The 21,984-nt window shown below is 36.8% G+C and overlaps 1 protein-coding gene across 2 annotated transcripts in view; it reads left to right on the forward strand.

Annotated features, from left to right (window-relative positions):
* Positions 1-21,576, forward strand: part of LOC135985923 (uncharacterized) — a 35,094-nt gene extending 13,518 nt beyond the window's left edge. For both annotated transcript variants that reach the window (XM_065629622.1, XM_065629623.1), the window contains exons 2-6: positions 6,883-6,948; positions 10,027-10,095; positions 17,051-17,139; positions 19,398-19,501; positions 19,597-21,576. In XM_065629622.1, the coding sequence (XP_065485694.1) occupies positions 19,944-21,158 (1,215 nt within the window). In that variant the 5' untranslated portion in view covers positions 6,883-6,948; positions 10,027-10,095; positions 17,051-17,139; positions 19,398-19,501; positions 19,597-19,943 and the 3' untranslated portion in view covers positions 21,159-21,576. The remainder of the gene's footprint in view (positions 1-6,882; positions 6,949-10,026; positions 10,096-17,050; positions 17,140-19,397; positions 19,502-19,596) is intronic.
* The last annotated feature ends 408 nt before the right edge of the window (positions 21,577-21,984 follow it).

The raw sequence follows: 21,984 nt of genomic DNA on the forward strand, positions 1-21,984 counted from the left end.
GAGAAATATTGAAGCTTGCTATGTCAGACGTGTTATAATCACCTTCCAACCTCTAACCCTTTTTTCTTACCAGTTAAACGTTGCCCAGTTTGAGCAAGCCAAACGCTACCGCTGTGGGCAGATGGTAGAGAGAACATTGCTACAAAACCTGCCACTCAAAGTGTAACAGATGACTGTAGCTACAGAAAATTGTCCCTTTGTTCATTTTGCTAATGAGTGTCCTCATTGCAGCAGGAGACTGAATAGTTAATTACTTGCAGTTCTTGGTTTCAGCAGATGATGGAGCTAGAGCTAAAGTTTGTCGGAGTCATGTGCAACGTACAGGTTTGTGCAGAAAATATCTTTTGTGGGGTTTTTTTATATCCTTTCCTTGAAATAGTAAAAAAATATCATTACACTTATATTTGAGATACCATTTAAAACTTAGTTACAGGATTAATTAAAATATTTTTGTTTATTTTATGTAAAGATTCTTCTTTGACCGTCAGCTGTTGATGCTCAAATGCAGCCAGAGGAAAGGGACAAATACTTAAGCCTATTAACAGCTGTAACAGTTACTTAAAATGTCTTTTGAAATTCTAAGTCTGTTTTGCAATGGCTTAGAGTTGACCACTGCTAGATCAGCGTGTTAAATAATTACTTAAATACCGCATGTCCTGTTCCTACTCTTTTCCCTAGAGTGTGATTATTTGTCTGCAGGATTTAGTAAAAGTTTTCAATAAAAATGTGCACTCTAATAATTATTCCAAAGGATTAATTTTAAGTCTTTTACTGCATAAAGAGTGTTTAAAATGCAATACTGTTGAAGTATTTAATTAGAATTTATTTTAAAATTACATTATTAAAAGTAACATTTTTGTTAATCATATTTGGTCTTTATGTAAACTGCTGCTGTTTCTTCAGCAAAGGGAACCACAAAGTAATACGAATTACTTTCTGAAGCACTTGGCAGTTTATTTACATTATTTCCTATAAAATCAGTGAAGGCTTTGTGGCCAAAACTTTATGTAGGTTGATAATTTGTTCTGGTAATTTGAGCCTAAAAATGTCTTTTTTTTTGAGAAATACCAATAGTTACGGAGTAAATTTTACCCATAAATATATTATAGTTTAAGTTTATTTACCATTTTTAAACGTCAGAATTTTAGTTTTGAAGTCCTTTAACATTTTCATTTTGAAGTAATTTTTTAAAAAGAGTTCATATTTTTACCAAGCAAAGCAAATAATATCCTGAATTTTCTTTAGTACGTAAAGCAACTTCTGTCTGAGTCTTCTCTTTTGTGTTAATATTTTAAATGGTTTCAGGAGTTAGTTAATATTCTGGTATTACTATAAAGATCTGTGCCAGCTCTGAAAGCTTTTCTATAATTTTAAAAGAAATATGTGGCAGTAAAATCTAGACAGCCATAAGACAGTATATTCAAATGTTTTCAATAGCTTTGAAACCAACAAGAAAAAAAGAGTAGCTGTCCCAATAAGCTTCAGTTGCATAAGAAGTCTTTTCCATAATGGACGTGGCAAGATTTAAACAAAGGACACGCATAATAAAAATGTAAATGAGTTTGCTTTACTAAAACTATAACTTTAAAGTCTTTTGTTGCATGTTATCCTGGAACCTTCTTACAAGGTAATCACTGTTTGCATAGAGATTTAAACCAGAGTCTTCAATAGCATTAAACCCCTGCACGCTCTATGTGTGACAGGCATGCAAAGCCATGTTAATGTTCAGAATATGAATTGCCTCTGGGTGGCTCCGGCACCAAGCAGAAAACCAACTGTGTTGATATCAGAAGGCCTGATGGACTCCATGCGGCTCCCAGCCTGAAAACTTCACCGCTTTGACATGTGATGTGCTCCTCGTGACACTGGCAGCACTGTCACTGGGAAATGGCACAAAGGCGACAAGCCCCCCTCCCTCGCCGTGCACTTTGCCACCCCCCGGCGCGGCCGGGCCTGGTGACGGCCGGAGCGGCAAGCGTGGGTGGAGAGGCCCCAGCTGCCTCCTGGCCGCAGCCCCCATAAGAAATTGACCTGAATGATGGGGGCACGCAAACAGTATGATCTGCATTATTCCTGTCAATAAAACGTCCCCATGTGTTATGGGCTTTGTACATAATGTACGGCAGCCTTTCTTCTAGCGGGGACCCATTTAGAGTCTCGACTTCTTTCTATTCATATTATGACTCCATAATAGAATTCCGAAATTATATGATACTGTGTTGTATAATATTACACCAGCGCAGCCTATTTAAATCCCTGATTCCTTACTTATGAATTCAAGGCGTCGCGATCTTTCAAGTTGTCTTTGGAGATGATGAACGTGAAAAAAAACAAATGCTTGAAAAAGAGAATGAGGGTTTCAAATAAGAGGTTTTTAAACTGTGCGATGAGATTTCTCATGTCTAAAATGCTCTGAAATGCTCTGAAAAAGAAAAATATTTATTAGGTAAAACTTCAAACAGATGTTGGACCAAGATGCTAAGTTTAAATGCAACACGTAAGAAACATTACTAAAGTCACAATTAATTATTGACACACTTCAGAAGATTGGCGATTTATTTCTGGACTGTTGTATTTTTCTGGTATTGAATGCTAATTTGCTATGTATTTGTAGAGAAATTCATACATATTTATTCTAATTTTAATGCATATATTTACATATTTTTAATTTATGACAAAGGAATATTTGCTGTGGCTTTTGAGACTTCTAATATTGCCTAGCATTGTGGCTAGAGTTCATATTTTGTGACAGATACATACTGTAAAGTTACTGAAATAGAAAAGTGTCGTATGTAGATATATTTTTAAATGGTGGTCTACTATTTTATCTTAAGGGAACTGTATTAAAACCTACTCTCTCTCTAAAATAGCTTTTGAGCTTCTGCAAAATATCTGAATGTGCATTTCTTCATATAATTGGTTTTGTGTTTCTACAGAAGTTTCTAACAAAATGAATTTCTCCCAAATAAGCCATCACCACTTTTGATACTTGTGTTTTATTACAGCTCTTAAAAGGAGGTGTTTTTTTTCCTGATAAGTACAATGCACAGTCTTTACCTGCAGGTTACTTCTCACATATTGCCAGAGTGAAACATTTAGTGGAGGACTAGAAACTGCAGCAACAGAGTAGAATTTGGCTGTCTAGCTTTGTTACGGCTGTATAGATTAGACCAAATATTAACTTTAATAGTGGCAAGATGAATTTGACACAATATTCCTGATTCCTGTTTATTATCTGATTCAGTGGTGCTTCTTATCTGTTGGAAGTTTTGTATTAGCGATAAAGAACCAGCTGCTAAAACACTTTGTATTGGCTGTGACTACCAGCAAGGATGTCCAGGATCAGTATTAATGAAAAGCTGTGGGCACTTGGTCACACTTGGCTCTTGAACTTACTTCTTCATCTCCCTCTGAGCAGGCGGCTGAACAGCAGGAAGAGGCTGTGAATGTCAAGGGCAGGGATGAGGGTCACAGTTCTGCCAGGACTCGCATCCCTGGAGCATTCCTCTGGGTTTAGAGACTGACCTGAAGCAAACATGTTCAATAAATTAATGTAGCCATGTAATTTCATGGGTTTTCTCTTTCCTCTCTTGTTTTCAGATACACAAGTTCCAAGAATGCGATCAAAAAATGGAAACTGATGAGCAAACTGTAATTTTTACTTTTGTAAGCTACAGTCTTGGCAGAACAGTATCGAGCTTGGACTGTCAGCAGTATATATTCCAAATAATGTTAGAAAGCTGACTTTAACTTGAATTGTGTTACATTTTGGTTTATGGTAGTGTAATTCACTGTGGAGTAACAATGAATTGATGTTCCTTTAATGAATAACGTGATTCTGATTTTCATATCCTGTCATGTTTCATAATGTTGTTAAACACAGTGAAAATCCTGAACCTCAATAAACTACAGTAAAATGACCGAATAATAAAAAAGTAGCACATTCAGTGTAACATCTAGATATCTTTCCAGTGGGCTTCCTATCTTGTGATAGTTCTCAGACTTTTTTCCACAATGTGTAGTTCTCATTCTAAAAATTAAGAAATAGATGAAGACCTTTTTCCTATAACAAACTTTCCTTCTGTGAAACGTTTCCAAAATGTTTTGTAGATAACTCACTTTTGGTGAAATGTAAGGGAAACAGTGATACTTCTAAATGCTAATTTCATGATTACTAAATTCTCATGCAATTTCATATTAAAATACAATATTTTTGCAGGCACTGAGGCACTAGATTTCCAAAATCATCCCTTTCATTGCCTTTCCTTGTGACCTTAGATTAATCTCTCTTCTACGACCAAGTTTGCCACTCTAAAGATAACGGTATCTACTCCTCGTTACAGGAGCATTGAAAGGTTAAATTCCTTAGGATTAAATTCCTTAGGAAGGGATGTGTCTTCTGTTAGTTTTTCTCTTTTTCTGTCTAGGTCTGACAGTGCTCAGGAATCCCACTTAGGTTTGAAGTCTCATTATGCTGGAAAGAAATGGCCAGTCACCTGTTCCTATACTGAACGTTTCTTCTTAGTTCATCTGCAAAGTCCAGAGAATATTTTTGATAGTACTTTTTTTCATCCTTTCACTTACATGAAGCTTTTCCTGGTACTTAATCTAGATTTTCCTTCCCTTCATCTCCATACAATGGAGGACGTTTTCTTACACCTAGTATCTTCCCATAGATATCAATCACCTCGGTCTGTGTATTCGAGCAGCAGTATAGAAACTCCCTTTTCTATGCCTCTCACATCATTTGGAAGTGCTATCTTTTTGTAAATTTGGATCACATGCCTTCCTCCCAAGCTGCCTCCAGTACAGCTACCTGGACAGGTACCCTTCACCATCACTGCGCAGTCTGTCAAGTCAGCTAAATTGTAGGACTGAAGTGCTGTGAGAAATCTTTGGAGTAGTCCTCTTCTCATTATAATTCTGATAATGAATCTAATTATAGTTCCATTCCCAAAAGAAAAGCTACAATTCTAAAAAATTAACTACATTGGTTGAAATTTCTGACTTCCACCCCTCCCCTGCATTGCATATCCCGTTGAAAGATCTTCTCTCAATAGCCAGAATTGCATAAATTCTTCTCTGGTTAAAAAGCTTTAGTCTTTAAAGAGAGGAGCTGGGCATGAAGGCACACACTGCTGTAGTGCCCAACAGTTGGACATTTCGCTCCAGAAATGGAGTTTACAAAGTTGGTACAGATGACAGTACTCGATATACACCATATAAGGAAAAGTTAACTCTTAAAAATGGGGTTCAAAGCAGGCAGTCAGTAATAAGTGATGATGAAACACGCTGAAAGCACTGTCACTTACCTGGACTAGTCAGAAATTACTGATTGATTTCTTGTAGATGGGACTTGGAGTCTGGATCTTCCTCCTGTGCTCAGGCAGCTGAGCTGTGTGCTACCTGTGGGCAATTGCCTCTCTAATTTCTCTCAAAGCATTATAAGAGATGTCAAGGACTGAGTTTTTCGTAAGGACTGAGGCACTTGCCCAGACTTCTGATCATTGAACTTAAGGACCTTTGAACTCGTAGCTCCATATAGCATTGACTTCTGTTTTACACTGTATTCTGCTGGGGAAAATGTTCTCTTTAAAGCTGGATATGGCGAGAGCGAGCACAGAAAAGCCAGAATTTCCCGACTACATTAGGATACTCAGCACAGAGAAAGGAACTTTTCTATAGATTTGTTCGTTCTTTCTTCAGATTCTTGCTAAGTATTTTTGCTTGGGTTTTAGGAGGAGGGGGGGATGTTTTGTATATCGTTATGTTGCAATTCATAGTCTAATGTAAAATGCATAAATGATCAAGCAAGTCAAAACACATGGTTGTCTCTTTCTCATGCAGTCACAGCTTTGGTATGTCGTCGAGCTTGTGCATGAGCATTCTGTATCTAGTCTCATGAATTTCATATTCTTTGTGTCCAATGGCACAGCTTGAACAGAACTGGTGGCTTATTCTCATCATAGAGGGGTAGTTAAGCTACTTTTCCATGACTTGGGATATTGTAATCAAGCCCCATAAAACTCGCAGCGGCATACAATGTCGGCTGCCCTGATTTGTGGCTGTGCATTCTAGCTTCTAGGTTATTATTCTGAAGGGGAGCATTTCTCCATTTTTATGAAAGAAAATGAATGTCAGTGTTGTAGGCAACATTGTCTGGTTTTAAATATGTTCTAAATGCAAATTTGATAATTAACAAACTCTGCTGTGAGTGACACTGAGAAATATAGATGTTTAACTTACAAGTCCCAAGTGACAGTAGCTCCGACAGAAGTCCCAGACTGCCAAAACCCAGCAGAACCCAGGAAGTTTTGCCGTGCAATGTAACCGTTTAAGAGAGTTTGATTCTGGACCTTCTGAAGGATTCTTAAAGAATTCTGCTTCAATCGCTCTTCGGGCACAATCCTCTGTCCTCGATGAGACTAGATGTGCAATTTGCCTGACAATGTTTGTCTTGCGGGGATACATTAGAACTTGCTGCACATGATTTAGACGCCTGCTGATAAATGGTGGAATTGGATTCCAAACTGCCGCTGCTGCTTGACTGAAAGAGGTTTCCACAAATATCCACTTTTCTGAGACTTTAAGTAATTGAAGTCTCTGTTTCAATGTTTTCTTCATCTTCCTACCTCCTGTGACATCACACTCTACTTAGTTCAAAATAACTTTATATTTGTGACTCTTGTGAAATTATTAAACTCCACATAGAAGTATCTAGCTGGAAGTGAAGATGTCTGTTACTGGTTATAATACAAAAATATGTGTATGTCCGCATGATGTTTCTTGATCAGGGAGCCTGTACCTAGAAAGGATTTTTAGAGAATTATGCCTGTTTGTAGTATAAAATCCAACAATAATTCTCACATGTTTATATTTTAGTTGATACAAATAAAAGGACAAATGAAGGCAGAAATTGAAAATGAAAGGCCATGAGTTAAAAATCTGGTAAGATATATATGCGTTATTTTTTGTAAACCATCATTTATTGCAAATCTAATAAAATATACAAAACCCTTTTAATATCTCATAGATTTAATAACCTTATTTTTTATGTAGATAAGTTGTTTTACATGTGAACAAAAAAAATGATAGCAGAAATACCTTACAGTTTTATTTTGTTTTTACCATATTTTCAGAGGCACAGATGTAAAAAATGCTAATAGAAATATTTTTTTTAAAGGATATTATTTTGGTTTAGGAGGACTTGGAAAATATTTAATAAATGCAACATTATTTCAAAGGATTTGCTGCTGCTGTTTACAAATGTCGTAGGCAATCATGCAGAGTTTTGTCTTAAAATATTTTTGTATTCTGCATTAGTCTCATAAGAACACTGCCTTTTATTTTCTTTTTACATGATCCAGGAACTTTCCAGACGGCTGGTCCTTTATTTTACCATTTGACTTTTTTTTTTTCCCTAGCCTGATTTCGTACTGGCTTTCACACTGATCACCACTAGTATGTCTTTGTTACAGTAAACTGACTGGGTTTATTATAATAAAAAATAAAACACAGCTTGACTTGCAATCTAAATGTGCTGGAAAAGAATATGATACTGTTTAGAAGAGAAAAGGTTGTGAATAGAAAATCAGTACCACTTCAGTTATTTAAACATTTGCTTTTCTGCAGCTTGTCAAACTTTGTGCCAAGTCATAGCTGCTTTACTTTGTTTTGTTAATCTCAGCACCATGTGTCTTGGGCTTTTTTAATAGGGAGCCAATCCTGCAGTACTTACTCAGTTTTCAGTTTCAGTGCATCTGGGTAAGTACTGTAGGACTGCATTTTTTGAAAATTAAAGAAAAAAAAATTACAGACTAGGCCTGTCAAATCAGCTTCTGAAGGTTAAAAAAACCTACAAAATAGGTTGCGGCTTAAATAAATTTTAATGAGCACCTTTGTAATGAAAATGGTTTATAATTCTCATCACATTTGAAGAAAATTTCTTTAACCTGAAGATGTGAGCAGGACTGTATTTGAATTAGGAAATTATAAATAAAATATTTAAAAATTTGTCTGTCTAAATTTAGACCAGGGCATAGACTTTGCTTCAAGGAAAATCTTTTGGGATAAGAACGTGCCAGCAGGGAATCCTAGCTAATGCTAAAAATTACAGTCTGGTTTGTGTGTTTACCAAAAGCATTTGAAGGCGTTATTGTGAGATGATATAACTGAGGGTTGATTTGGCTTCATACTATGTTTCTGAACTGATACATAAGATGAAAACAGCTCAGACTTCTGGATCACAGCTGAGGTACCTAGAAAAGTCATTTTAATAAGTCAAAAATTGAGTTGTGATAGTTCTAGAAATCCCAGTGCAACCTTTAACATCAAAGCTTAAGTAGTCAGGTTTGATATATCCTTAATGTATACAAAAACAATCTAGACATTAGAAAGCTTTCATTAATTCCGGAGAAAAATAAATTTTCAATTTTTTTTTAATTGATTATTAGACATATTTATTTGGTATTTATTATTATTCCAGAGTTAGTTCCAATTTTTACCTAGAAATGCTTCATCTAAGGGGATCTTCTTGGATGAGTTGGGCAAACTTTTCTTTGCACAGGTGTACTAAGTCTGAACTCAACACAAATGAGTACATAGGAGTCCAATCTTTGCAAAGGCTGTTGAGTGAGATTTGGCCTCACTCTTCTTTCCCTTCCTGTCTCTAAAATCAAGCACACATTTGTCAAATATCTAGAAATATTTGGGAGGCTGGTTCTAAGGTCTTGAAGTGCCTCAAAACACAAAGAGTATGCATGACAAATAATTGTCAAATGTGACAAAGATACCTTGACTAATCTGCAATACCTAATATTATTTAGCATGCAACTTGTTATGGCCTTTTCACAGCAGATTATCAAACAAATCAGTACACACAAAAGAAATACAGCAGTAACGCAGTTAAGTCAGGTAAGTCAGAACATTAATGTGCACATTGAATGGGAAATAACATGGAAAGTGGAATGCTTATCCTCTGGGAAACAGCAAGGAAGGAGGAGACCCAGTGAGAACTTAAATGCTTTGCTCATTGAGACTTCTTGTTGGTACTCTGAGTGCATACAAATGTGGAAATGAAAGATGGACAAGCAAGAGAATAAAAACACTCTCAGAGTACTAGTGCTCTAGAGAAAGAGAAATGAACCTGAATGTAAAAAGTAATTTGTAAGTAAGGTTGAATCTGGCGATAGAAGTCCTATGGCATATGATTGGAATGATGCATTTACAGTCTTCAAAAGATCTTCTTCAAAAGTATTCAACAAGTTTTAGAGCAATTTCATTAAAATCATTATTTAAATATAGTATTTTCTGTATTACCACACAATTCTGCATATTTTAACTTTATTAAAATAAATAAAAATATAAGCGATATAAAATGACATTTCCTAATGGTTTAAATCCTGGGAAATGCAACGTTAGATGAAAATAAACAATTACAAAACAGAGTCAGTAGCAAAGTACCCAAAACTGAATCAATGGTAAAATCCTGGAATAAGTCTTAGGGGGAAAAGTGTCAGTTGATTAAGTGTTCCTCTTTCATCATCTTTAATGATTCTATCAATATTCAGTTTGATTTCATTGTCTATAAACAATATTGTTGCTTTCCCATCATTTGAGTGGTACAAATTTCTGAGCAGTGCTGAGCAGTAGCACAGAAGCTATTGGCTTTGTTACAACTCAGTGCAAGCAAAGGAGTTGCTGTCACTTTCTGATGTTCTTGACAGCCCGAGATTATATTCAACAGAGTTTTCAAAGAAAAAGTGTAAGTACTTTTCTCTCTAGTTATTATGTCACCAGATGGTGAACTGAAAGACATTTTTTCACTGCCATAGATCAAACTGCTAATACAATTAGCTTCAAATGTGCAGAAAGACGTATGCCTTTTGAATATATTATTTACAGATAAGTTCTTCATTCCTTTTTTTACTACAATTTTTCAGTAAACTATAATGCTGGTTAATATTAGACTTTTTCCAAAAGTTTATGCCTATAGTTTTGTTCATATTTCTTGGTGGTTCCTTTTAGCAGCGGAAGGAGAAGAGAGAAGATACAAAGACAAAAGTTGGAAGTGGCCTGGGTGTGGCACAGAAAAAAGTATGCAATTAACTTTGTTTCCTAAGTAAAATATAGATTTTATTAGCTAATATTGCAAAGTGCTCTGCTTGTGTTATACCTCTATTTTATTTGTCCTAGTCTAGTTTTTCTTTTTCCACTGATTTCTCTTAAGCCCACATTTGCATTTTAACTGAGTAATTAAATACTTTCTTTACACTGCACTAGTAACAGTCTATTTTCATTACAATTGTACTCTTTTAAACAGTCTTTTTTCCATTTAATCTAAATGGAGTTAAGTAACATCACTACTAGCCTACGTCCATATCTTCTACTCACTATGCTTTTGAATTGAAACGTACTCATTGTTCCTTGCTCTTTAATATAGAGAGAATGAACATGGTAGGTCACAAGGTGTGATGTTTGACAGCTATAATTAGTGAGTAAGCGTAACTGCAGATTTCTTCAGCTGAAATCGGTTCAACTTACAATGCAGTGGTGGAAGAAATCCCTTTATTACCATTGCACCTTATAGATAACTAAAAATGCTGAAAAACATTTAAATACTAGACCTCAAATCCTAGTTTTGTCCACAGGCAGCGATGCTTTACCAAAAAATGCAATTACATGAATCACAGAGACAGAAAAGCAGGGTGCCTGCTGTTTGACATAATACCTACATATTTCAAGACCAAAAGCGGCACAAATCCTATCTTAAGCTCATGCCATAGTATTGCAGAAGACCAACAACTTACTCTGCTACAACAGTGTCTTTGCACAGCAAGTTTAAATAAAAAGGTAGTCCAGGTATTGAATAGACTTTTATTTCTGAAGCTTAAGCTGAGACGTATGTCTGTCCACATGTGAAAAATATTTCCTCTACTTCATCAAGATTAGCTAAGTAGGATAAGATCCCAAAGAGACGGTGGATGTAGAAGCAGAATTGAAAATGTTGCTCAGGCATTTGGGTAAAGCTGGTGTCTGAGCCAGTAACTACCAGGAAAATCCTGTGTGGATCCTGGGTGGTGCTGGGAGGCTCTTGAGAAATGACTAAGGTACCTATCGTGAAGACCCTCTAGTTCCTCTAGGTTTTTATACCTGATATGAGGTATGGTTGCTTATTCTTACAAATGTATGCACATAACTTGTCCCAGCCTTCAAGGAACAAGCATTATGAAAATATGCAGCTGAAGGAAATCTGACAAACAAATAAATATTTATAAAGTGATCATACTGGCTTGCAGCTTTCAGGACTCAGGATGTTAAGAAATCATTGAATTCTCTTGAAAGTAAAGATTATTGCAAAACAAGAAATGCTATTGGAATGTAGAAGAGTCTGCAAATAAATTATACATGACTACATAGCTAAATTCTAAAATGGTTTTAATGCTCAGTGTAATTTTCAAAAATCTATAGTAATCTCTATCTCCCAAACACTTCAAAATATGCCCATGGTGAAGTAAACATACTAACTCCAGAAAGCAGCTCATTCAAATAATTCATTTGTCCTTCATGAAATTCTAGTTTCATTTAAAATGGCATGGGAGGGGATTCCGGTGACGGTGGCCTAAAAGATTTTGTAAGAAAATTGTATGTCTTTGTGTTATTTTTAATGTTTAGTGAATAAATTTCCATTTACATTTTCTTTTTTTTTTTCATGCTGAATGATCAAAACCACTTCTTTGATTAAAAGTGTGATCTGCTTTACATAAGTCATCCTCCCTTTTCAAAGACTTACTCTTAGAAGTCCTTCCATACACTTGCAACTTTGGAATCCTTTAAGTAAATAACATGTGAGAGTTATAAGGAAAAATTTTTTAACATGTTAATAGCATTTGAAGGTTTTCTTTAAAAATCGCTCTTTCTTCCTTCATAACAATAATTAGCACTTACAAATCTATAACCAATTTCATCAGTTACTTGAACTATTTAAAAACTCACTCTACTATTGAGGTTTCTGAATGTGACCATAACCAAATAAGAATGTAATTTGTCATCTGTTTCTACTACTCCATCCTGCCATTTACCAAAGGTGTGGGGACAGTTATACTGTTTGGATTTCTCTTTTGCTATTAATTATATTTTAATCATTTTAGAAAGTAATTGCCTGGAAAACGCAAATATATATTTGTAGACATTCTTTAACTTTTGCAGAATATTTTTAGTATCAGAATAAATGTAGAAAACCATTATAAGAACAAGGGATTTTTAATTGTTTTATTATCCTAAAGTTAGATTGAATTTAGGTTTCACAATGCCTTTATTTGAGCAAAGGCTTCTTGATATCCCTGATCTTCCTAAAGCTTCAAATAATAGGAAAAGAAAAAGTCAATGCTTAGAAGTTAATATCTAAATCAATGTATTAATCAGCCTCACTTTTTGAAACCGAATTTCCTTCAACAGTTATTTGACATATCCTATTAATCATAGTTAGATTTAGAAATCTATGGCATGTGGTGAGAACAAGCCATATGCTGAGATAAACTGAACTGGAGCACATCTAAGGTAGTTGAAATATGTGTAATGTTTGAAAGTGGTATTTGATTGTATTAAAACAAAAAAAAATACTGTTAGTAATTATCTATTTGTTACTTAGGCTTATGGCTCCAAAAGTTACAGACATAGAGGAATATCCTTTATTGAATAATTTAATTTATATTCTTATTTAATGGATTCAGTGTAATTTAAGTACTGCTTTGACACTTACCCAGATCTCTACCTTCCATAATTCTTTAATCATACAGTAAAATCTCAGCAGCAACGACATAAAATTTCAATCTCAGTACCAACAACATAAAATTTTGACAGAAAATCGGCCTCAACGCTACCTCCAAAACCTTTTTCTGTCCTTTTAAGGGGAGATTTTTAGGTCTCCTCTTTTTTTCTAGTACAATTTGATAAAATAAGAATTTCATTTTTCCAGTATTCTATTAGGTATAATTTCTGTGGTTCCAAATGCTTTTCTTCCTCTTGATTCTTTTAGTATTTTGTGAATTTTCCTGTAATAAGTATGTCAAAAATCCACTATCCATTGACTAAGTCTGTGCCTGTCTGAATATACCTGAGGAACTAAAGGAGCCCTTGATTATAGTTTCACCTTTAAAATGACCTGGCCTAGTTGTTCTTGTGTTAGAAATGTTTTGAGGAGTTTGAAATACAGCTTACATTTTTCTGTGTTACTTTAATACCCGATTCTCCTGTTCTATCTTTCATTATCCTTGGCCGTATACTATTTTTGACCAATTTACTACTGTTATTTCACAACCTTTTTTTTTTTTTCCTGTTAGCTGAATTTCCAATAACATCCCATCCATAATAACCATAGTTCTGTTATGTTACTAGTACTCATACTGTTGTTCTTTCTGGTTTCTACAATCCTTCATAATTGCTTTAAGATATGGTTTTGTATGGTTTTGTATTGATATTGATCAACGTTGTATTGATCCTGCAAGAAAGTGCATGAATCCTCCTCCATGCACCCTTCTGAAAAGACCAAAGGACATTTATTCCCTTCAGTCTCTTGAAGGAGCGGATGAAAGCCCGGACCTGACACTCCTCACTGGCCATCACAGGGGGGATGTGGGGTGTCCATGCCCAACCTGGCACCCTGCCCGCAGCTCCACGGATCTGGGAGGATGGTGCTTCTCCGAAACTGTGTAGACTTTGGCATGGCCTGAAGTGCTTTCAAGATACAATCTGCTATTAATGAGTAAAAGACTACATGATATTGTAAGGCTCTGCTGTAGAGTTTTTTTAATTGTTGACTGTGGGTTTGAAGGAGCACACAATAGCACACTCAATGAAGTTCAACTAGTTTTCAATTACTATTCAATTACTATTAAGTACACATATGGTGTTAGCTGATATTTTACTTGGTGTTTGTACTGTAGCAGGTTTGGTTGTGTAATTTTGTTTTGTAGATAGAGCAGCAGACACCTGCATTCGCCTCTAGAAATTTTTATGTATCTAGATAGGGATTATATTTACACTGGAAAATCCATTCTGTTACAGATGAAGATTTTGAAAATAATAGGATATCTGTTTATACTCTGTTTCAGTGGTAGCTGATTACTGCATACTGCACTGTTGATAAAATTGGAGATATACGCAGTAAGAAATAGTGTTTATTACAGAAACAGGAGACTATAGATGGAAAAGTATATTAGATCATTCTAGCTAGTCCCATCAATGGGGAGGTTTTACTTATTGAGTGATTTTTATTCTTTTCCTCATTTAAAGTGAATAATTCATAGCCAAATAATGTCATGATGGGAAGGGTATAATAGTAGAGCAGAAATAGTGTCACAGGAAATAAGATTGCCACAGTTCCCCTGAAATCTGTTTTGTTGCTTCATGTCTCTCATTTGTAGTTCAATTTCTTGGTTTCATTCTGTTTTCCAACTTCCCTAAATTCATCCCTTAACCCCTGATATTTAGTACATACTGAATGGTTTTCTTCCTTAGTATTTATATTCTTCAAGGTTTCTCCTTACTACCATAAAACCTTATAATAATATCATAATTAATGGGAAAAACTTTTAGTAGGGTTGAAATCTGTCCTATTAATATTGTTGAGGCTCATTCGAATTTGCCAGACCTTTCTGAACTTAAGTAGACTAAAAGGAGTGAATTTTCTATATGATCTGAACAGACATTTATAAAAACATTTTGATGCCAGATGTATTGCAAGTAGTGGAAGCTATAACTAAATAATTAAAAAAAAATGGCAGTAACTTTTGGCTAGCAGATAAATCTTAAGGTTCTGGATTTTTTTTAAATGACTCAAGTAATTGTAATTTCAGGACTTAAGAAAGAAGAAAGAGTATTCTCGAATTTCCCCAAAATGGAAGATTTCCAGTCAGGTCACTGTGCCCGATATTTACAACACTCTTCTACATTAGGCGTAAAGCGAAAACCTGGCAAGCCCTCTGAGCAAGTCTGTAAATCCGTTGTATCTTCATCTGTCTCCAGGCCTTCATGGCTGTTCAGCCAAGAGGGTTCATTTTTAGAACCTTTTAGGCAATTAGGAGTCTTGTTGAGGGTGAAATCTAATCATATTTTGAAATGAAGTAGAAATATTTTTAGTAATACAGTTGTAAGTAGCTTTTTGTACTGAGATAAGTTGGATATGTTGTATTTCAAACTTTCGCCTTTTAAGATGAAAATGAGATTGGGAGAAGCGGGAAACGTTACCAAAAGACTAGTTGCAGAATGTGCTTTCCTGCTCAGTAAGTTACAGTTCCAGTGCCGGAGAGTTGAGTGTGTTTGAACAATGAATGAAAAGCTTAATGAACATGAAAACTTCAGTTATTAGATTCTGGCCATGTTTAATTTTCTACAAATTAAATATGCATGTGATTACATATCTGAAATATATGAAAGATCTTCCCTGAAATGTAATACTTATAATCACCATGCTAATGTGCAACAGCCTAACTTACACTACAGAGGAGCTCAACTTCCTCACCATAGTTAAATTTTGGAATCGTGTTCAATAGGATTCATGTTCTGATTTCCAGGAAAAAATAGACTTTATTTGCAAGGTTTAGATTGAGGTTCAGTTCTTTGAAATTGCCTGAAGTACTGAGGTGGTGTAACCATGCCGAAACACTAGCTAAGCAATTACTTCCTCTGCCAAATAGTTAGTGTTCATCTGTACTAAGAGGTGTATCGAGCAAACTTATGTAACGATATTTGTTATTTTTGCAAACTATTCATTTGCAAATAACATGCCCTCATACTTCCCATCACATTAAAGCTTATGTAAGGAGACAAATACATAGTTATGTGCTGGGAACACTTCATTAATGACACAGAGAAAGGATTTCCTGTAGAACAGATGGCCCTTGGAGTGTTAACCAAACTGTTCATCTAAACCAGCATTGTCTGGAACCTAATGCCCTCAGGCAAGGGTCCGACCCAGTTGTGGAGAGGCACCATGCAATCACGACAGATGGTCATGTGTTGAGGCAGCCCAAAGACCATGCGAATGTACCAAGGGTGCTCACTGAGAGCTGAAGCTCACAGTGCGGAATATTCAGTAGGCTTAGTTATGGGGTGTCCTGGTGTCCTACTCTGAACAACATTAACATAAAATAAAACAATGGCACATGAGAACTTAAATTGAGTGAAAGGAAGAAAGCAGTAATTTCTTAGCCCTTCATCCGGGTTTCATCAGATAGATCAATAGGGGGCAGAAACTTGCTTAATTAGCTTCAGTCATCTTAAAGAGGGTATAAAATTTAGTCCATCACTCTGCAGTGAGTTGAATGAGTAACAGTAATAAATACTTAAAATGATACATTTCCAACTTTTGAAAAGCAAACATTTAAATGCACTAATGCACTAATGCACTAATGGTTGGTAAATTAGTGTTCAGTGTTTCTTATCAGTTTTATATGTAAATATGAATACAATTTAATTAGGCCTGCCTGAGGTTTTAAAGCTGAAGGATATGAAATACAGTTTAAATATCAAGGATTTTTCTGATCAAGAGATTGATCGAGACTTCTTTGGTTTTAAGAATGCACTTCAATCAGCTGGAGATGCTCTTGAAAAGGGACAGGAATCTTGACCATCTTCGAAAGTTGAATTTTAATCCAGTTTATGGTTGTTTTCCATGTTTGCAAAGAGATTAGCTCTTCAGCCAGAAACAGCATAGTTTTGAGAGGTACATGTGATGACAGAGATTTCAGGGGAATAAATAAAAACACAGTAGAAAGAATATCAAAACCCAGAGGGGACTAAAGTGACCTAATGAGAAACATAGTAATGGTTTGCAATGAGGGAAAGGAGTGAGCTGGAAAAATATAATGAATTTATATGTTTAAAATTTAACTGGTCGAAGCCTAGAAAGTAGCTACCCTTAGCATTGAAGTTGGGGGGTTTACTATCTTTTCACAGCAAATGTTACATGAAGCAGAAGTGCAACTGTCATTAATTTCCTTTTGACTGTCATACTGAACTGGAGTTTGAAAGTGCCACTTGTTCCTCACAGGACCATCCCAAGAGCTGGGGACCTTCAGATTGCGGGAAGTCTTTAGACATGGTCTTTTCTACCCTGCTGTGTCCCAACAGTTGGCAAAGGTATGAGGAAGGGTTGCAGAAGCCCTATTATGCTTACATTACAAGCAGCTAGGAATCAAATCTTGTGGCTTTAGAGTTGCTTTGCACTGTTACTCCATGGCTTGACATCCAGCCCATTTTGTGTATAGCTGCAATGGGCCTGATTCTGCTTTTACAAACTCTCCATTTACCCAGCTATACTGCCACAAAAATCTAAGGTGTTACACCAGGATAAAATCCATGTATGTAAGGAGAATTTGACCATGCAATTGGTTTTGCAGTCATTTAGTAATAAGTAACATTTACATTGAGTTTTATTTGCAGCTTTCATAGTATGTAGATAAAATTTCTTTATTTAAAAAGGCCTGATGCTGCAATGTATTGGCAATACTATCTGTTCTTTAACTGGGGTGTTTACACCTCCGAACTGGCCACATAGCTACTCGTGAGTGTATGTGAGAGAAAATGGAATGTATCTGCAGCTGAAAAAACACAATGAGGACTTGATCTGGATAGGGATAGGGTTTAATACAAAACTACCAAAAGCCTGGAAGTTCTGTTCAAACAGACAGGTTGATAATGTATTTGATTTACCAGGTTCATGTCCACTGTGTTTGTGTGAACACGTATGGAAACGTAACGGGGATTAAATGTCTCTTGGGAGACGAAATATGTACAGGGTGTTTCAAAAAGATAGACCCAGTTTCAAAGCAGTATATTTCACAATGGCAACATGTTACAATTACACCGAAATTTACAAACGGTTTAATGAGTTATCAAGTTTTAGTAACCTTTTTGTAAATGCCCTGTGTTCCAGATTGGTCGCTAATGGTGGTTAATCATGGGCAGTTCATGGTTGCAGAGATTTAGTGATTTCAAATTGGATGCATCTTTTTGAAACACCCTGTATTTGTGTGAGGTGTGAAGAAGCAGGAGATAGATGGGGGGATGACTGAACAAGCCTCTCAGGTTTTTTTCAGATTTGCTCTATCGTGTAGAGAATATAATTTACAGTTGGAAAAATAATATATATGACATCCTGCTGAGAGAGAATGGAAGATTTGAGGTTGCTTAGTTTCTTTCAGATTTCTGATATGGCATGCCTGGTCAATAGTGCTCCCTTTTCCTGAATGATAAAAGTATTACAGGAAACTAAAACAGGTTTGTATGCTCTTTAGACTTTATTTGTCATTTCTCAGCACTGTAAGTAGAAGAGAAAGAAGTTATAATGACCAATCTGCCAATGCCAAGTGAAACTGAAATGATAATGCCCAAGGAGAAAAGAGAACTGGAAAAGCAATGTCTTACAAAACCGAAGTATCTTACGAAACAAAAGAAAGAACTTATGGACAAGGTGGTCTTTTAATTATTACAAGTTAATACATTTAGGTATATCTTTTATATATCTTTATATACAGACCTTTTTAAAGTGTATGGATCTCACAGAACTACTGTGTCTTTAACATTTTAGTTGCTAAAGTAGTGTTAGTAGCAGACATTTATGGAGGACCTTACATTTATCCCAGGACCTTACAGAATTTCTCATGACATTTCCCTGAGAGAAACAGGAATCAGCTTCCCAGAAAGGAGAATGGAGATCGAAAGTCACACAGGCGGTGTCTAAGTTGTATGATATGGATGCTATGTGGGCACCTGCATAGGTACTTCCACCCAATCATGTGGACTAGATATGTGCCACAGCTTCCTTCTAGTCTGTGTACCAGATTTTCCTAGCTCTTACACTTGACGTGGGACTGATTTGAGTCAAAAGCAAAGACTAGGAAGCATTCCTGGACCCCAAGTATAGACATAACTGTGAAAATCAGAGTTAGGTCTGAATCAAGAGCTCAATTCTTTGTTGTAATCGCTTGACCACATACTTTCCACAAACTACTGGGTTTTGCCATGGGAAATTTATGATTATAGGTCTTGAGTCCTCATCCAATTTAAGGCAATGACAATTTTACTGTTGATAGCAGTAAGATGAGATCAGACCTGTATACATAGGACAAGATTGCATGTAATTATCCACAGTGCTGTTTTTATTATAGTTGCCAAAATGTTGCCTAATTGTTGCAATCCTTAGAAAAAAGAAAAAAAAAGAGCCAACTTTGAACTAGTGTCTTAGCTTACAAAAACTTTCAATTTTTAACAGGATACTGGAAATATCTAACAGGCCCAAACAGGAAAACTTGTCCCAGGAATAGAACTGTATGTGAGCAAAACTTTGTTTTTGCATAGTTGGTGAAGAAATCAAACACTGGTTTACTCACTTTCAGATAACAAATGTAGCACCTGAACAGCAAGCTGCTGAAAGAACCCTGACTGCTGAAATGGAGAAACTGAAGAAACGCAAAGATCAAGAAAGGCAAACCACAGAAAGGTAGTGGCCAAAATTTTTAAGACAAGTTTGAAGACATTTAAGAAGCCTCTGTGTTGATTTAACTTCTTCCCTTTACACGTTTTTTTCTATCTTAGAAAGGAAGCTGAGCGAAGTAATACAATACCAGCCCCCTCAGCCAGAACACAGGGATGGGGAGCAGAATGAAGTGCCACTAATCCAAGGGGAAATGGTTAGTGACCTGCTACACCACTTGGACACCCACAAGTCTATGGGACCAGATGGGATACACCCAAGGGTGCTGAGGGAGCTGGCGGAAGTATTCACTGAAGCACTTTCCATAATCTATCAGCAATTCTGGCTAACTGGAGAGGTCCCAGTTGACTGGAAGCTGGCAAATGTGACACCCATCTACAAGAAGGGCCGGAAGGAGGATCTGAGGAACTAGAGACCTGTCAGTCTGACCTCAGTGCCAGGGAAGCTCATGGAGCAGATCATCCTGAGTGACATCACAGGGCACATACAAGAAAACCAAGTGATCAGGCCCAGTCAACATGGGGTTATGAAGGGCAGGTCCTGTTTGAGCAATCTGATCTCCTTCTATGACAAGGTGACCCACCTAGTAGATGAGGGAAAAGCTGTGGATGTTGCGTACTTAGACTTCAGAAAAGCCTTTGACACCCTTTCCCACATCATTCTCTTGGAGAAGCTGTCAGCTCATGGCCTGGACGAGCACACTTTTCCCTGGGTAAAGAACTGGCTGGAGGACTGGGCCCAAAGAGTTGTGAACGGAGCTAAATCCAGTTGGCGGCCAGTCACGAGTTGTGTTCCCCAGGGCTCAGTACTGGGGCTAGTTCTGTTTAATCTCTTTATCAGTGATCTGGATGAGGGGATCAAGTGTACCCTTAGTAAGTTTGCAGACAACACCAAGTTGGGTGGGCGTGTTGATCTGCTGGAGGGTAGGAAAGCCATACAGAAGTATCTGGACCAGTTGGATCATTTGGCTGAGACCAGTTGTCTGAGGTTTAACAAGGCCAAGTGCCAGGTCCTACACTCGGGTCACAACAAACCCATGGAGCGCTACAGGCTCAGGGAAGAGTGGCTGGAAAGCTGCCTGGCAGAGAGGGACCTGGGGGTGGTGATCAACAGCCAGCTGAATATGAGCCAGCAGAGTGCCCAGGTGGCCAAAAAGGCAAACAGCGTCCTGGCTTGTATCAGGAATAGTGTGACCAGCAGGACTAGGGAAGTGATTGTGCCACTGTACTCGGCACTGGTGAGGCCTCACCTTGAATCCTGTGTTCAGTTTTGGGCTCCTCATCATAAGAAGGACATTGAAGTACTAGAGAGAGTGCAAAGGAGGGCAACAAAGTTGGTGAGTGGCCTGGAGCACAAGTCTGATGAGGAGTGCTTGAGGGAGCTGGGGCTGTTCAGCCTGGAGAAAAAGAGGCTGAGGGGAGACCTTATCACTGTCTGCAGCTACCTGAAAGGAGGTTGTAGCGTGGAGGGTGTTGGTCTCTTCTCCCAAGTAGCAAATGACAGGACGAGAGGAAATGGCCTCAAGTTGTGCCAGGGGAGGTTTAGATTGGATATAAGGAAAAAATTCTTCACAGAAAGGGTTGTGAAGCAGTGGAACAGGCTGCCCAGGGAAGTGGTGGAGTCACCATCCCTGGAGGTGTTTAAAAGGCCTTTCTTTAGATGAGGTTCTTAGGGACATGGTTTAGTGCTAGAGTTAGGTTATGGTTCAACTCAATGATCCTGAGGGTCTCTTCCAACTGAAATGATTCTATGATTCTATGAATGTGGAGAAAGAGATTTCAGATTCTACAGAACACGTTTAGTATCATTGCGTTGATGTATTGATAAAATACTTCAGGCCTATAAATTTTGCAATTGATATTCGTGAAAATTAAGGCAGTTATATACATTATTCTGTTACCGAGTCATTAGCATTTGAAGATGTAATAGCTAGGTTTAAAAGATTGGAATTAAATATTAATAGACAGAATAATATACTGTTAACCAGCTTGTAACAATGATAAACATTTCGGACAGGTAATTTTGTACAACTGTGTTAATAGTAATCAGAGTTCTTAAAAACAAAACCTGTTTTCTGTGATGTTAGGCTACATTTTTCTTTAATGTCTTTCTTATTGCAGTCTTAAAGGAGATTTTAAGCCATTAATATTCTTTTTTTGACCTATTTGTTTCTCTTTGTCTTCTTTCCTAATGCCTCTCCTTCCCAGAATTCTTTTTCATCTCCCTTGTTTCATACTTCTTCATTTTCTGTCACTACACTCCTCAGGACTTAGCTTTCAGATTTGCCATGAAGCTGTGGCTGAGATTGAAAACTTTGGAAAAGTTATGAATTCCCTTGGTCTAAAGCTGGTACTAGTATAAATCTCATGCCTTGAAAAAGCTTTGTGCTGTTTCTTGGGCAAGTAGCACTTGGACGGCCAGATGTGCTAAGACTACATCTATACTGACAAATAATTTTTAATGGTGTAGATACTCACATTTGTCCGTGG

The sequence above is a fragment of the Caloenas nicobarica genome, chromosome 2 (assembly GCF_036013445.1).
Source record: "Caloenas nicobarica isolate bCalNic1 chromosome 2, bCalNic1.hap1, whole genome shotgun sequence".
Taxonomy (NCBI): Eukaryota; Metazoa; Chordata; class Aves; order Columbiformes; family Columbidae; genus Caloenas; species Caloenas nicobarica.